The sequence below is a fragment of the Salarias fasciatus genome, chromosome 16 (genome assembly GCF_902148845.1).
Source record: "Salarias fasciatus chromosome 16, fSalaFa1.1, whole genome shotgun sequence".
Classification (NCBI taxonomy): domain Eukaryota; kingdom Metazoa; phylum Chordata; class Actinopteri; order Blenniiformes; family Blenniidae; genus Salarias; species Salarias fasciatus.
The window spans coordinates 12,439,220-12,455,995 of NC_043760.1; the positions used below are offsets into that span (position 1 = coordinate 12,439,220).

General features: G+C 42.2%; 1 protein-coding gene across 1 annotated transcript in view; it reads left to right on the top strand.

The window, feature by feature from the left end:
* obsl1b (obscurin like cytoskeletal adaptor 1b) overlaps positions 1-16,375 on the top strand; it is a 38,104-nt gene extending 21,729 nt beyond the window's left edge. The window contains exons 11-24 of the mRNA XM_030112786.1: positions 75-350; positions 434-709; positions 796-1,065; positions 1,165-1,431; positions 1,508-1,777; positions 2,806-3,072; positions 4,034-4,300; positions 4,805-4,917; positions 5,625-5,778; positions 6,715-6,876; positions 7,167-7,271; positions 8,928-9,194; positions 11,725-11,994; positions 14,944-16,375. Of these exons, the coding sequence (XP_029968646.1) occupies positions 75-350; positions 434-709; positions 796-1,065; positions 1,165-1,431; positions 1,508-1,777; positions 2,806-3,072; positions 4,034-4,300; positions 4,805-4,917; positions 5,625-5,778; positions 6,715-6,876; positions 7,167-7,271; positions 8,928-9,194; positions 11,725-11,994; positions 14,944-14,963 (2,984 nt within the window). The 3' untranslated portion in view covers positions 14,964-16,375. The remainder of the gene's footprint in view (positions 1-74; positions 351-433; positions 710-795; positions 1,066-1,164; positions 1,432-1,507; positions 1,778-2,805; positions 3,073-4,033; positions 4,301-4,804; positions 4,918-5,624; positions 5,779-6,714; positions 6,877-7,166; positions 7,272-8,927; positions 9,195-11,724; positions 11,995-14,943) is intronic.
* Positions 16,376-16,776: the final 401 nt, after the last annotated feature.

Sequence of the window (16,776 nt, forward strand, 5' to 3'; positions counted from 1 at the left end):
TCAATTTCATCAGTGATGTATGGAATGTCTAACCCTGTTTCACTGGAATCTCTCTGCTTCTTCTTCTTTTTTAGAGTTGCCAGTTAAAATTCTTGGAAAAACAGATGCAAAAACTGAAAAGCAGTTCTCAGTATCGGATGATATAATCCTAGTTTGTGAACTCTCCAGAGCCAATGCCTCAGTAAGCTGGTACAAAGATAATCGGCTCATAGATGACACAGAGAGATACTGTTGCGAGGAGCAAGGCGTTTTCCATTCCTTGGTTGTCCTAAACGCTGGGCTTGAAGATTCGGGGGAGTACACCTGCGATGCGGTGGATGATAAGATGGTGTTCTACATCACTGTCAAAGGTAATCCTATGAATGACGAATATTTAATATTAACGACAACGAATGAAAGAAAGTTTGAGTGGCTCTGTGTGTTTTATCTATAGAACCACCTGTGCAGATCATTGGGAACTCAGGCAACCCGGAGCATCATATGCTGGTAGCAGGAGACGATCTTATTCTGGAGTGCGAAGTGTCTCGGCCGAACGCCACTGTTCAGTGGTTACGGAATGGAGAGATCCTGAAACCAGACACTCGCTTAAAAATTGATAGCTGTGACGTTGTAAGGAAGCTTGTTCTTTCTGGACTGCGTCCCTCAGACTCTGGAAAATACATTTGTGATGCCATTGATGACAAACTGATTACCATTGTGGAGGTCGAAGGTAAGGTTAGCTGGAAATCCTTTCTGTGAAACAGATTTTTGAAATGCCTATGTGTGACAGCTTTTGGTGAATCTTATGTTCCACAGAACCACCGGCCACATTTCTGAACAAAACGGAGAATAACAGCGTCTCTGCATATGAAAACGAGAGCGTCACGCTGTGTGCCATTTTGAGCTGCGAAAGAGCTAATGTTCGGTGGCTGAAGGATGGCCAACTATTGAACGAGGACAACATTCACATCTCCAGTGAGGGTAATACCCACAAGCTCACCATTAATCCTCTGCAGCTGTCAGATTCTGGAGAATATGTGTGTGACGCAAGCACAGATGAGATGTTTTTCAGTCTTTTAGTTAAAGGTAAGAGTCTGGCTCTCCTTTATACACCAGTTTTTCTACACCCTATTTTGCTGCAAACTTAATGCCTCTAATGTCATATTTTTTCATTTTAATCACCAGAAATGAAGGTGAAATTCGTCCGTCAGTTGGAGAACGTTGTATCTGTCAAGGGCAGCAGCCTCACGCTGTTCTGCGAGGTCAACAAGCCCAAAGGTGATGTTCAGTGGCTAAAAGGCGGCCAGGAGATCACCCCGAATCGTCGGCACACAATAAGGGCACAAGGCCGAGAGCGAAGCTTCACAATCCACCAGCTCGTGGACGAAGACGCCGGGGAATATTCCTGCGAAACGACAGACGACAGGACCTCGGCCACCGTCACAGTGGAAAGTAAGTCGAGCTTTAAATCTCAGGTGGATCAGAGTAACTCAATGGATCAAAGCTGACAGATCTGACTGTGTTTCAGCTCCTCGCGTCGTCGAGTTTGTCGCCGAACTTCGAAATATCACCGTCTGCGAGGGAGAGGACGCGGTATTTAAGTGCGTGGTTTCCCTGGCGGACACCAAGTTGGTGTGGCGCTTAAATGACAAGCAAGTAGCTCTGAATGAGCGCGCTGTCATTTCCAGCAACGGACTCTGCCACATGCTCTGCATCAACAACTGCATGGTTTCAGATAGCGGCAGGGTGACAGCTGATGCAGAGGGCTTGGTATCAGAGGCAGAGCTCCAGGTTCAAGGTGAGTTTTTGCCCCTTCCATTAACACTGTAAGTACACAAACATGTGTGGATGAGTCGCAGGGAGCTAATATTTAGCAGCCATTTGCAGTTTGACAACCTTGTATCTCGCCATACAATCCAACTATGAGCTATTTTCAGCAATACTGTGAATGTAAAGAGCGTACATTAAGACCACATAAGCACATATGGCTAAACGATGGGCTTTTCCAGCGCACGCTATTGAGGAAGTGTCTTTGACGGTTAGCAGTTAGCAGGTTCTCCCTTTAGGATTCCTCTGATTACTGACAGAGACATGTGGCTCAGCGGTTTCTGGCTTCGGGGGCAAGGGTCCTCCGATATTTGTGCTTGTCAACTCTGCCAGAACTTCAGTCAGTGTCCTCTTCGGTTTAACTTCCTTTAATTCTACACTATTTTACCTCATAGACATTTTGTGATTGATTTTATTTTTTGATAAGATGACCTTTAGGAATATGAAAGTAAAATTTATGATGAGTAATATGGAAAATGTGCCCAGTTGCCTTGGAGACACATTTCGGTGCAGCCAAACTAGTTATAAAAGCAGAAGGTGGGATACTTTTGACAGAATTTAAAACTTCAGGTTTGAGTAAGACTTAATGATTTGCTACAAAGTAACAATGCAAGAGTATAATAAATGTTTCATGAATGCCTGTTGTAGATAGTAGAGTACATCCCTATCTCTGATTAGTGTAATTCAATCTATATGGCAATGACTTTTTAAAATAATGAAAATGTGGAATTTAGCCAATATTGACAACTTGCAGTGAAGCAAACTGTACCTAAACCTTGATATGCCTTTTATTCCCGTCTGGAATAAAATGGAATAAAAATACTTGAGCAGAAGTTGGAATACCTCAAGTAGGCAGTGGGAGGACATTCCCCCCCCCCCCCCCCCCCCCACCCCCCCACCCCCAGCAAATGCCACACTGAGCATAATAACAAAAAGAAGGAAGTAAATCAGTCACACAGAGTATTTTGCTATCTAGTAATTTTCACCATTTGCTTTCAGAGCAACAGGTGCTCTTCACCAAGAAAATGATGCCAGTTGTGGCAGAAGAGTACAGTGAAGCCACTCTGGAGGTGGAGGTGAGTCTGGAATCGGACGAGCTGCAGTGGATGAGACAGGGGGTGCTGATCCACCCCGGCGCCAAGTACACCCTGAGCCACCGGGGCCGAAAGCACACCCTCACCATCCACAAGCTGGCCATGTCTGACCGGGGAACCTACAGCTGCGAGACCCTCCACGACCGCACGCAGGCCCAGCTCACCGTGGAGCGTGAGTGCGCACGTGTTCTCACTATGCCCTGTTGTTGTTTGTTTACCGCCGTTGCCGGCGACGCCGCCTCCCGCACACGCCCCCTGTCTCCCGCTTACCGCGAAGGCAAAAGCTCAATTAACTGAGTAAGAGTAATTTGAGTGACTGGGGACCAGAGGGGCGCTCGTACTGGGACATGACGGCAGCCGACAGGTGATCTCTGGATGGCCCAAGTTGACTTTGCAGGCAGGGGTTTCTGTATTGACACGCAATCAATAAACCACCCTGGTAATATCACATCGGGTGTGTGTGTGTTGGAACTGTGACCAAAGGTAAATTTGGCATCAGCTTCAGGGGGTTTTCTAAAACAAAGTCAAAATTTTCCCAAGAAAAAGCACCACCTACATTTTTCCCCAAGTTGTAATCTTGACACGGTAAAAGTGGCAGCTTGTAGTGATTAAGACGTACTTACGCTTGTTTTTCTTTGTGCATGCTTCTTGTGTTTCTTAGTCCTATGATCCACGGGCGGGCGGGTGAATTAAAGGCTGTTCTTTCAACACTGTGTGGGGTGGGAAGGGGAAAGTCAGGACTTCGGGCTGCTGTTGGCACCTCCTATGAATTTGGATCTCCTCTCATTGCATCTAAATTTACACCCTGGCCTTCAAAACTAAGGTTGTTGTCATCAGGTCTCCAAAATAAACACTCCTTTTTTTTCCACAGGGAATGCTTGTCTGTGTTAGAATAAGTGAAAAATGTTGGCAGTTTCTGAGCTGGCTTTTGTTTAAAGCCTGGTACTCAAATGGCTAAAATATCAGCTTGAGACTGTTTGCCAGCGTGTATTGTTTAAGTGCTGTGTACGGACCGGGCTCCAGGACTATTCGGTAACAGAAAGAGGACACCCTGTCTGCTCGGCGTTAAGCTGGAATGAAAAAGCTGGTCCAGTCTTTCAGCTGCATGTTTTCCTGCCCCGTTGCCCCTGCAGCTCGAAAAATCGCTATCAAGCGGGGGCTGACCGACGTGAGGACCACGGAGAGGGAGACGGCTTCCTTCGAGGTGGAGCTCTCGCATCCCAACGTCCCCGGGACCTGGACCAGGAACGGGATCCAGCTTAAGCCGACCAATCACTTCCGGATGAGCGCCAAGGGATCCGTCCACAGCCTCACCATCTCCAACCTGTCGGTAGAAGACACCGGCACCTTTGTGTTCTGTGTGGAGAATCAAAAAACCTCTGCAAGGCTTGTGGTGAAGGGTAGGTCAAAGTCCTGCAGAAGCTCTGGTTCTGCACATTTTTCTTACAAACTGTGACCCAACAACAAAAATCCTGAATCTTGTTTCAGTCTTAGATAGGAAGTTTAGGTGGTCCAGTCACAGCGGGCCCGATGCCAACCAGCAAAGGCATGATAATAGAAAGGGCCGGCGGCCCTGCTACCGTCGCCTTTCATCCGGGATCGGGTTACAAACACAAAATAGCCTAGCATGACCCAATGAAAAGCAGTAGCTCTGCTCAATCTTTTCTGTCAGGTGCCAGTTTAACCTCATGCTGTAAAATAATCCACTTCATGCCCAGTCACTCAGTACGTATCATCCCCCTGAGCTGGGGATGAAATGCTACGGATGACAAACGGATAAAAATGTCATCACTGTGATTTAGCCCTTATAGGTTACTTTGATTTTGAGCTGCGGTGAATTTGGAGAAATTCCAGTATGACTTGTGTTGCTTCGCTGAATCTGTGTGGTTTTGTTTCTCGACCAGAGCCTCCAGTGACGGTGATCAGGAAGCTGGTGGACCGCAGATTCCCCGAAGGGGCGGTGATCTCTCTGGAGTGCGAGCTGTCCAGACACAATGTTGATGTGAAATGGGTGAAGGCCAGTACCGGGATTTTCATTTCTCTTTATCTTCAACTTTGTTTGTTTGCCATTGTTGTTATTGTTCATCTACTTGTGCAAGTGTAGACAAACTATTTACCACGGTTCATCTGCTATAAATTTGTTTCAGAAAAGTTGTTTTTCTCCATTTACGTAAAGATGGAGTTAGAACATTTTCTAAAAGTTTTCCTCTGAAAACTTCCATCTTGGGAGCTATTTTCAAAAAGTTGCAGTTTCAGTGGCTCTGAGCTGTGTTGTCGTATGAACGGACACACAAGATGCAACAAAAGTTTTCCATTTTTGGTTGAAAAATTTGTCGGGGAAGCAGAACCCTAAAGAAAAAGCAGTTGAAAATTATGGAGCATTTATTCTTGTAAAATTACAGTTAAAAAAGACTTGAAAATTTTAATGTAAGTGAGTCACCAAACCGATTTATTTTCCATTTAAAAAAGTGACACACTAAGGCGTCTGTCACACTTTCTTCTCTGATCACCTCAAAAAAGTTACAGTGCACATTATTTTGAAGTCCATACATACTCTACATAGCAGGAAGTTAATCACTTTAATGGTTTTTTTTTAACATCTTGTCCAGACGCTCATACTAGTGTCACCCATCAGATCCTCAGTTTTGATTCTGTCAGACATTTCTGCTAAATTACTTCATTGTGACAGTGTTTATTAACTTCTCTTTTTTTAAAACCCCTCAGAATGGGGTTGAAGTGAAACCCGGGAAGGAAATGCGCATTTACGCCATGGGGAGGAAGCGGTTCCTTCAGGTCATGAAATGCCACGTCAGCGATTCCGGCGTGTACGCCTGCGACGCCGGCGACGTCACCACGTCGTGCGCGGTGGAGGTCTACGGTACGTCTGCTCTCTGAGTCCACTGAGTGACTGACGGAGTGTCAGTTCAGCTGAGCGATGGAGGGTAAAAGGAGAAGTCCAGCCTCTGGCTACAGCCGTCAAATCTGTTTCACCTCTGCTGGTTTTCATTACAACTCACAGAAAAAGTTACAACCCTGCAAGTCAGTAAAAAAAGACACGCGGAGGTCGTTAAACTTAATATATATAGAAAAGAAAGTACACTTAAAAATGAAAATGAACACTGAAAAAAATACATTAAAAAGAAATACTTTCATTTAGATTTTTACAATATATTAATTTGAAATTCATTACTAATTTCTGCATGTACCAATGCAACAAATTCCAATTAGTCACATGTTTTTTCTCAATAAATAAGAACTATTTGCAGAAAACGATACAATTTATTGCTCTTAAAATTTTGTCAGCATTGCCCAGAAATATTTTTGAGTCCAAGTTTCAAATGGTGATGAATCCACCTTTCTTTATCGTTGAGAGAATAAAAAATGCTACCGAGAAACAAGTTGGATTACCACAACAGTCAGTGTTACACATTAATAATTTGGTAAATAATTGGATTTGAAAATGAAAATCAGAGTTTTTAATGCTGCATTCTTGCAGTGTATTTACTTCAGAAACTGTAATAACTTAATTATTAGATAGATTTAAATACTCTCCAATCCTGAAAGGATCATTTCCATTTGTATGAACACTGGAAACCTTTGAAAATAATGTTTCTGTCACTCCTTATGCTTACTGAGCTTCACAAATACAACTCAACACTGCCACCTGCCGACACTTAGATACAATTACATGACAAAGGTAAACTTGCAACTTTTAAAGTTCAGAATCAAAGCACATAAATCATATATAAAACACAATTGTAAAATAGATTTTTTAAATAGAATTTTGAAGCTGTCGTTTTGTTTGTGCCTGCAGAACGTGAGCTGCTGATCCTCCAGGGCCTGGAGGACGTGGACATCCAGGAAGATCAGAACGCCGTGTTTATGTGTGAGATCTCCGTGGAGGACGTTCCTGGAGAGTGGTATAAGAACGGGGAGCGGATCCAGCCCACTAGCACCATTAAGATCCGACAGGAAGGTCAGCTCAAAACTCAGCGCCTGGCCTCAACGTACAGCAGAAACACAGTTTGATAAATGACTGTTGCCCTTCTCTCACTACCTTCCATTTTACACGAAATGAGAGAATTGTGTGTTTCAGTATCTGATGTTATGTTTTTTATTCTATTTGGAATAGAATGCAGGTTTATGATGAGTGAAAATATATTCTGCTTTCTCAAGCTTTCCCTAATTGGGATTGTATAGCGAATTATAATCTGTCCTATTTAAAACTGCTTTCTTTCTTTGTGTTTTTAATTCATCTTCTTTCAGGAACCAAACATTTTCTTCTGATGTGCAACGTGCGAGCAGAAGACTCCGGGGAGATCAAGTTTGTTGCCCGACACATTGAATCTGTGGCGTCCCTGGAAGTGGAAGGTAAAAAACAGTGTCCAAAGAATGTACAAAGACGTAAAAATAACTGGCTTAAAACGGTGTCGTTCTCATGTAAAGCCACTAGTGGGTGCTGTTGGGTCTTTTTTGAAACCACACACATGTTGGCAGAATAAATATTAACAGTGAGTGGATAATTTAAAATGCAGTTCCAGGTGACTCTCAACTGTGAAACGGAATCGGAACATTTTCAAAAAGTTGCTATTCAGTGGCTCCGAGCTCTGTCGTCGTGTGAACGGACACCCAAAATCCAACAAACAATTTACACTCTCGCTTGAAACTGTGTTCACAGCCTGAGACACCTCCACATTCTTTCCTTTGTTTAAGTGCAAAATTTATTTTAGAAAAAGTACATATAATTGATATATAATCAACACAATAAAGCTTGAATCAAGTAAATATTTTCAAGAAAAGAAGCTGCAATATCAACATTTAAATGCAGTAAAATGTGAAACGTCTTACTGTCCGGTGGATTTAAATGTCAGTGTCTCTTCAGGATTCACACTGCTTCTCAAAACACACAGTTTCTGCAGCTGTTTTCACCACATTTCACTTTTCTCTGGCTTTTAATGTCACTTAGTCAGCACTGAGGTTTGATGTCTGACTAAAACAGTATAATCTCCTGTGAATTATTTAGTAACATCAGTTACTTTTTTCCAATAAGTTTCTTTTTTTTTTTCTGGTTTTCCCTCTGGTGTCAGTCTTCCTCTGGGGCCAGATTCACCCCTGCGGTGGCCCAGATGTTTGACCCCTGCTCTTGTGCATGTATTCGATGAATGCAAAATATTCCCAAACACAGGTTGACTAAACATCGTCCCCTGCCCGGACATGTCAACTCCTCACGTCTTATCTGAGGCATCTGTGGGGAGTTTTGTAAATTCGTGAAAAAGTCAGTTTTTCATTGTTTTTCAAGGGGCTGTGAAGTAAAACTACACTTTACAACAACAGTCTGTTGTGTTTCAGAGAATCTACAAGAAACTGCATGTGCTGGAAAATGCTCATTAACGAAACATTTCTTCTAATATGCTCGAAAAATGTCAAAAGCCCAACTTTCCAGGGGAAATGAAAAAAAAATCATTGTATGATTGAGGAGTAGTCTTTTTTATGTTACTTTTAATATATTTAGTATTTTTGACTTATTACATTAAATCAAACAATAAAGAAGAAAAGAAGAAAGTGTGTGTCTGTGCGTGTGCGTGTGTTGAAAGACAACTTTTTTTGTTGTATATAGATTTTTCTTATACAACAGAGACATTTCTCATTTTAACATTTTAAATCATTTTGTTTCCCATTGATTATAGAAGAGAGATTAGTTTCCTAATAATAAGTCATATGAAAAAACCTCTAACAATCCCATCTGAATCAATGTCTTTATTCATAAATCACTGAATTTTTCCCATTATATCATCTTTAATGAAACTTAAAGTCTCGTTTAAGATTTACAAAGTAAGACCAATTGTCTCATTCTGGGGGAATTAAAATGTAATCATTATATTTTAGCACAACTTGTTTTGATGTGTTTTCTGTCAGGAGCAGCTGTGCACATTAAAGCCTTAAATCAACTTAAATCTAGATTGTGTCTATATATAAAGATTCATAATGTTGGGATTATTCCGTAAACTGTGCCTCTTCCTCGGTCAGAGCTTCCCGTCAACATCGTGAAGCCCCTGCAGGATCAGACGGCCCTGGAGAAGACCCGGGTGATGCTGGACTGCACCGTGTCCAACCCCCGCTGCAGCATCCGCTGGTACAAAGGCTGCAACGTCATCCTGCCCTCCGAGCGCTTCGAGATCTGCAGCGAGGGCTGCTACCGCAAACTGGTCATCCAGCAGGTGGTGCTGGAGGACGACGGCACGTACAGCGTGCAGGTCGGGGAGTACAGCTGCTCGGCCAGACTGACCGTGGAGGGTAAGACGGAGCGTGAGGAAAGACTGGAGGTGCTTTTTTTCTGGCATCCTTCCATCGACAGCAGCGTGAGAAAGTGTTTGTCCGCTGCCGGAGTTCTTCATTTTGTCACACTTATCACAATCTCCCACAATGCTTCGGATTGTCAAACCTATTTAAATATAGGACAAAGACAACACAAAATGCAATTTTTAAATGAACTCTTTTAGATTAGAGGGGGGGAAAAAAATACAAACCTACATCTTCCTGTATGGAATGGAGAAGTGATTACCAAGTAAACCTAGTGAGTGGTTGGGCCTCGCTTTGCAGGAACAACTGCAGTCAAGAGTTTGTAATAACTTGTAATGAATCTTTTACTGTGGAGGAATGTTGGCCCTCTCATTTTATCAGAATTGTTGTAATTCAGCCACATTGTAGGGTTTTTGAGCTTAACCACCTTTTTAAGGTCCTGCCCAAGCGCCAACCTCCGCTGGTAAAACGTGAAGAAAATGCGAAGTGCAGAAAAGTTGTAATACTGGGGGAATTCCAGCAGGGGGCGATACTGCTTTCAAAAACTTATTCAAAAATGCAGATTTTCAGAGTGCAAATAAACATATGAAGTGCCCGGTTTCAGAAAATCCTCTGGTCTCTATCACTAGTTTCTACAACTGTGTCGTCTTAGCCAGACTCTGATTTTTATACAAAAAAATCTTTTGATTGTATTTTATGAGTTAAAGTTTTGCATAAATTGCCCTATTCAGACCGTCTCCTTCAGGATTCTTTGGTAAATGGCAGAGTTCATGGTTCCATTTATCACAGCTGGTCGTCCAGGTCCTGAAACAGCAAACTGCCCCAGTCAATCACACCACTCCCAGATTTTACTGATGTTCTTTTTCTGAAATGCAGTGTTACTTTTACACCAGATGTAATGAGAAACATATCTTCCAAAAACTTCAACTTTTGTCTCATCAGTCCATGGAGTGTTTTCCCAAAATTGTTTGGGATCATTAAGATGTAAAAAATGAGATTTGCTCAGCAGTGGTTTTCGTCTTGGAACTCTGCCATGCTGAGTATTTTTGCCCCCCAGTCTCTTTCTCATGGTCGAGTCATGACCTCTGACCTGAACTGAGGCAAGAGAGGCCTGCGGTCCTCTGGATGTTGTTGTGGCTCTTATGTGACCTCTTGGATGAGCCGCCACTGAGCTCTCTGGGTAATTTCGGTCTCTCCTGTTAAGGCTCGCTGCTGTTGAATGTTTTCTCCATTGAGGATAATGATTCTCACTGCGGTGCTCCAGAGTCCCAAAACTTCTTGAGAAACATTTTTCCAGACTGATGAATCTCTATGACTTTCTTTCTCATTTGTTGAAACATTTAGGTCTGACAAATGTGCAAAAAACAGAAAAGAAAAGAAATCGGGGAGGGGGAAACCCTTTTTCACACCACTGTATTTTCGTTCAATCTATAAGTCAGGTTTCATCCATTCAACTATCTAACTGCTCAGTTTCCTGTTCCCGTAAATTATAGAACGAATAGAGGGATTTTGTGGTAATTTGACGTATTTGTATTTCATTAAAGGTGCATTTAGGAGTTTGCACGTTTCATGCGAAACAACGGCCCCTGCAGGCCTTGGGCGTAACTGCAGCTTAGTGAAACGCTCGTGCCTGTGGCTTGCGTCCATGTACGTGCACGGAAGAGGGGAACTCCTTCCTCGCTCTTTTAGTAGCGCTCGAGTAAAATTTAAGTTTCTTTTGCCTTCGTGGGGTCTGTGCTGGAGTTGTGGCAGTGCTAGAAGCCAGTCTTTTCTTACTTTCTGGAAGATCCATTCTCACTGCTGCTCAGTTGTTGTTCGCTGAGCAGCTGGCGGAGTAATGGCGAACAAAACGATAGATAAGCGAGTCAGGCCAGCGGGAGCGCGCATTACGTCACATCCTCTCAAATTCTCCCCAAGAAATACAAATTGCTGGACTAGCACTGTAACTTTTGAGTGACAATTTAGTGCTGTTAGCGGTACTTACAATGAATATGTCAGGGCACATTCTGCACATCATTGAATATTTGCAACATATTTATGAAAAAATGGAAAATAAGTATTTTTAAGGTTGAAAAACTCCTTGATGCACCTTTAAAGGGCACCATTTCAAAGACACATTCTTTTTGTATAATAATAAAAAAAACAAAGATTTACCTGATATTTATTCTTGCGTTAAAAATGATGGAGGTTTTGGTTTGTGTACAGTTGCAGGTTTCAGTATTTAGAGTTTCAAATATCAATAAAATTACTTATTTCAAGGAGAAATCCACTTTAATATTGTATCCAGGTCCAACATAGTTAAGATTCTGCATTAAAAATCAATAAAATAATGATTTGAAAAAAGTTTTAAACATATATTGTATATCTAACAGAACACAAACAACATCGAACAGCATGGAAATATAGAAAGATGTCTGAGATTGTGGTGCAGGATGAATCAAACACTACTGTTTTTCACCACTAGATGTCAGGATTGTGACAGATTTGGATTGACTCCCTCATGTCTTCCTTCGCCCTTTGGCAGCCCAGTCCCTGTCGATGGTTCGAGAGCTGAAAGACGTGGAGGTCGCGGCCCCCGATGACGCCTGCTTCGAGTGCGAGGTCTCGGCCCCCATCCTCAAGCCGCCCGTGTGGAGCCTGAACGGGGAGCCCCTCCAGCCCGGCGCCCGGGTCCGGGTGGAGAGGATGGGCACCGTCCACCGGCTGACCCTCAGGCAGACGACCCCGGACATGAGCGGAGTGGTGGAGGTCACCTTCGGGAAGGCGAGGAGCAGCGCCCAGCTCCGGGTAGTGGGTGAGCGACTTCTAATGTCTGATGAGGAGAACCCTACAGGGCTGGATGAACCACAAGTTGGTCCCAGAATGGTACTGAGGGGTGCACAGGTGCGCTGAAATAATCTCAAGAAGACTTTGTGGTGGTTCTGAAGACCTCCATTTCCAGGAGGTAGCGATCTGTCCAAACAGAGTCCGATCCAATACCAAGATAAACCATCGCTGATATCTCAGAAACTTTACCCAAACGCTCTGCGTCTTCGAGCAGTGGTGACCTCGAGGTCAGAGAAGCTGACTTGGGATTGAGAGTTTACACATTTGAATCCCACATGTCACTGTCGTGGGTTCCTGAACAAGACCCTTGACCCCCATCAGGCCCCATCAGCACCATGATGTGGCTGCATCCTAGAGACAGGATCAGTCAATGCAGAAAAAAGGAAATTCCACATTTGTTATTTTATGTCAAAAAGACACCAAGGCGAGCAGTTTGACTTCCAGTTCTTTATCTCAGCTGCAGACAGATTGTGTTAGCGGCCAAACTTCATCTGAACACATCTGATGTTCTGTAGCTCCAACACGTTTCAGAGATTTAAACATTTAAATCAGCATCTCTGATCACATGGAGGAGAAGAAAAGTAGTGAGAACAACTAGAGCAACACGTTGTATGTTTTTTAAATAATTGGACATTTTTTCAGTGTGTAAAATTCAGTCATTGTGAATTTCTTATTTCTTCGTATTGAAGCATAATTCAGTGACAATAAATCTGTGCAGCAGGAGCTAAACTTACTTTCAACTTGGAAGAAAATCAACTTAAAAAGTAAAAAAAAATAAAGTCTGTATTTCACCATAAGAATTGACCTGAAAACACACTTAGGTCGGTGACGTTGGAATATTGAAACTCTAACCGGAACACATCATGAGAGCAGGCAAACAGAGACCCAGACACCCATAGCAAAGGGAGAACATGCAAAGTCAGCCGAGGTTTTTGCACCTGAAGTTCCTCATTTCAGCAGGTCGACTGCACGGCGCTTGCAGAGCGTGGCACGTCTCCGGCTCTCACGTGCAGCTGTACAGTGTAATAAAAGCAGAAACGGCTCTCTTAGAGTGCTGTAAACCATCCAGTATGTTTATGATCCTCCTGACTTACACACTATATATGCAGTTTATTGGACCCTCGGTACGTTCCACAGTGTATGTATGTCAGCGGGTCACCGAGGAGCTGCTCCCCGATCAACTGTCCAACACGTGGTTGCTTTAGAGACGACACAGACTGTGTGCACAGAGAAGAACAACACCATTTGATCAATTGATAGTGAGGGCATGTTGAAAAACACTGCATGAATTACCAGTCATTTTTACGATCAAAGTAACTCTTACTCAATTATTATCTTGTATTGTGTTTTTGTTAACTGGATTTTAAGATGTATTGATCATAATATTGGACCAAATCTCGAATAACAGTAAAAAATCAGTTGCAGATCCAAGAATGAACCTATGAAACAGGTGAAATGGAATGGAGTGTGACTAAAGAAACAGTAGAAAAATGACTGTTGATCAGCTGGTAGGGCAGATTGTCTTTCACTGACAAAGTTGCAGGTTCAATATCCCCCTCCCCGAGCAAGACATTCACTGGGTGACTGGGTAAATGTGAGTAACATTTAAAATGCTTCAATAAGTGAAGAACTGCACTATAGATAAAATCCTTTCAGCATTTGAAGGCCTCTCAGGAGTCTAAACCCACAGCAGCTCACCTCGAAATCAGCCCATACTGGGAGTGTTGTTACATAGGAAGATTTGAAGCTTCCCTCATCAACCTCCAGGGGGCAGCAGTCTGACAGCTCTAGATTAGAAGATCCATACTGTTATCATTATAAACTTCAAACAACTTGAACCGTTTAAAGCTTTCATTCACCATTTTTTTTGCCACAAAAAAATGAATTCAGCTCTAATTTTGTCCATTGTTTCAATGAAGATATAATTGAGACACTTTCAAATTGTACTTTTTAAAAATATACTTTGAAATAGATTATACATTTTTAATCAAAAAGCTTGAACGTGGTACTTTGATGACTTAAATGACCTAATTGCTGTTTCACCTATTTTTAAGACATTATAAAAGTTCAAAGTTTGAAGTTCACGTGCTTCTAATCTGCCGGCTGGTGATAATGTGTGTCCGTCCCTCCGTGTGCTGTGGGAATCTGCAGAGGTATTTCAATAAATGTTTGCCACTGACACAGATTTGTGACACAGCGTCGCAGGGCGCTGCGTTTCACGTGCGCCGTACAGCGCAATAAACACGGCGAATGTTTTGGCTCCCTTAGCATCACATTCCGTAAATAATATAGGGTGTTTATGGTCCCGCTCCGTCAACCCACATGTAGGTCAAGCGATTCAGAGCGCATACCCACAAATGCAGGCCGAGCTATTTGCGGGGAGCGGAAACTATTTTTAGTTTTATTATGTGGACTTGAAACGATCCAGTGTTGAGCTCTGTCATCCGGCCGAGCCGACGATCCCGTCGTAAATGCTTTGAACTTAAGTCGGCGCAGCCTTGTTCTGAATATACGAAAGAGCCGAATTTAGGTCGTATTAATTCCAGGTTTCCATGTCTTAAGTCTAATGTTTAATCAAGTATCAGTAGAGTCAGGAGAAGGTTGGAGTTCTGGGTCATTTCAGATCTGGACGCACCAACTGCAGATCAGCATCAGACAGGGAGGGTTGACAAAAACACATTGTAAAAATAATGACATTTCATATAAATAATCAGCTGCAGGTTGCAAGATATGTAAAGACTTGCTATTCTTCAAAGTAAAAGCTGATGACTTTCCTGAAAGTTACTATTACTCCATTAAACATCTACTTAAAGAGAGAAACTCTTGAAATGTTTTGTGTCTCATACAACTGAAATGAAATCCACTCAGTGTTTCCTCTCTCTCATTTCCGTCTGGCGTTCTTGCTCAAATTTCACAGGTGACCCTGAATCAGCCTGACCGCCGTGGGATGGACCACAAACACCTCCTGACTCCGCTCGTATGTCCATGATACAGTCTTTACATCTCTGGACTACAGTCTGTAGGCCTCAAAACAGGGTTGTGTGGGATTTTAGAGCAGTTTTCCTTGTAAAAGCATGTGAACATATTTAATAAAGAAAAAACAAATAACACGGTTCCTATGATAGAATGAGCCGTTTCGGTGTAAATAATGTCCGGTGTGAATGTTGTATGTCTGCATCTAATTGAAATGCTGTAAAGTGCTGTTGTTGGAGCCAATTAATCTGCATGAAGTGTACTTAGAGCGAGATGGGGGAAACAGAAAAATTCTTAATTTGTTGGATTTTGTATTGGTTTGGCTTTCTGAAAGGCTGAGCCCCAGATGCCATTGTGGTGTTTAAGAGATCTTAAGAACCAGACGCAGCTGAAGCCCCGATTTCACCAAATGTGAGAAAATACACACATTAAGGCCTGGTTTAATAAAAATTGATCTACTCACAGGATGAAGCATAACCCGGAATATAGATTCAGCTCTCTGACCTCCATGAATAAGAAACATGAAGTATGTGTTCCTGAATTTTTTTTTTCCCTGTGTTCTTCAATGTAAAGCAGCTGAGCCTTCAGTAGACATGCGAGGAGTTTCCTCAGCTGGCCCACCATAGCTTTTATCTGCTGATCAGATCACTTCAGTATTATATCTCAAATCCTCACTTCATTTCTCTATTGAAGTCACACTGAATCACATTTACATAACCAATGGGAAAATTACATGAAAATGGGAAGCTGTCTTGCACTTTGGGTGTCCATTTATTGAAAATGCAGAGAATCACCAGTAATAGCAATCCAACTTTTTCATCTGTCCATAAATGTCAGTGTAACCACTATTGATAATGTTTATAGTGTATTGTTGTCTGCATGCATGTGTTTGTGGTTTCATTGCGTAAACTAACAGCAGTGTCAACTTGTGGCCTGGCATGGTAACTACAATGCGAACTTCTACAAATGGTTTTTTTGAAATTTTGTGAGATGGGGGCTTTATGTATTTTACATGCAATTCTTCAATCTGTGTTTTGATTTGCACTCAGTGTAGGTTCCCCCTCATCACTTTGTGCTTCTTTTTTGTTCGTTCTAAGTTGCAGTAGAATCTCATATTCAAGCATTTTGTAATTTAACTGTTTTATTTTGTATTGTGAGTAAAACAAAGGATGCAGGGTCGCATGCTTGTGCATGTCTGTTGTGATCTCCGATTTCTGGTTTTGAAAACAGCATTCAAGTAGGAGTTTATTTAACATTAAATGTGTATTTTCACCTTTTTTTTTTCATTGTATAGAAAGTTTTTTTTAAGGCTTTGAATGAGAGGAAAGTCGTGTCTTGCAGCGAGGGGCTTGTAATGTAAATACATTGGGCCAAAAAAACGAGATATTTTAGGAACGGGATGAAAAAACTACTTGATGCCCTTGATCGACAATCAGGGCGCGCTTGATTTACCGAACCGCTCGCTCGAGCGGTCGTTCGATGAGTGAGGAGCGATGGCCATTTTCATATGAAACCTGTATATTCCATTTTTCCACTTCCGCCGTGTTGTGTTAAGCGTTTAGGCCTGTGAAGACAAGCACTGCTGAAATCAATAAAACATGCTTTATTGATGCAAAGTACAAAGATTTGGATTTTTGGTTTTTTCTTTAAGTCTTAACAGCAGCACTTTGCAAACACACCAGTTACCAGACACACTGTTAAAACTTTGGCTGCATACAGTAAAAAAAAAAAACAAAAAAAAAAAAAAATCAAGACAGATATTGTTTAATCAAACTGC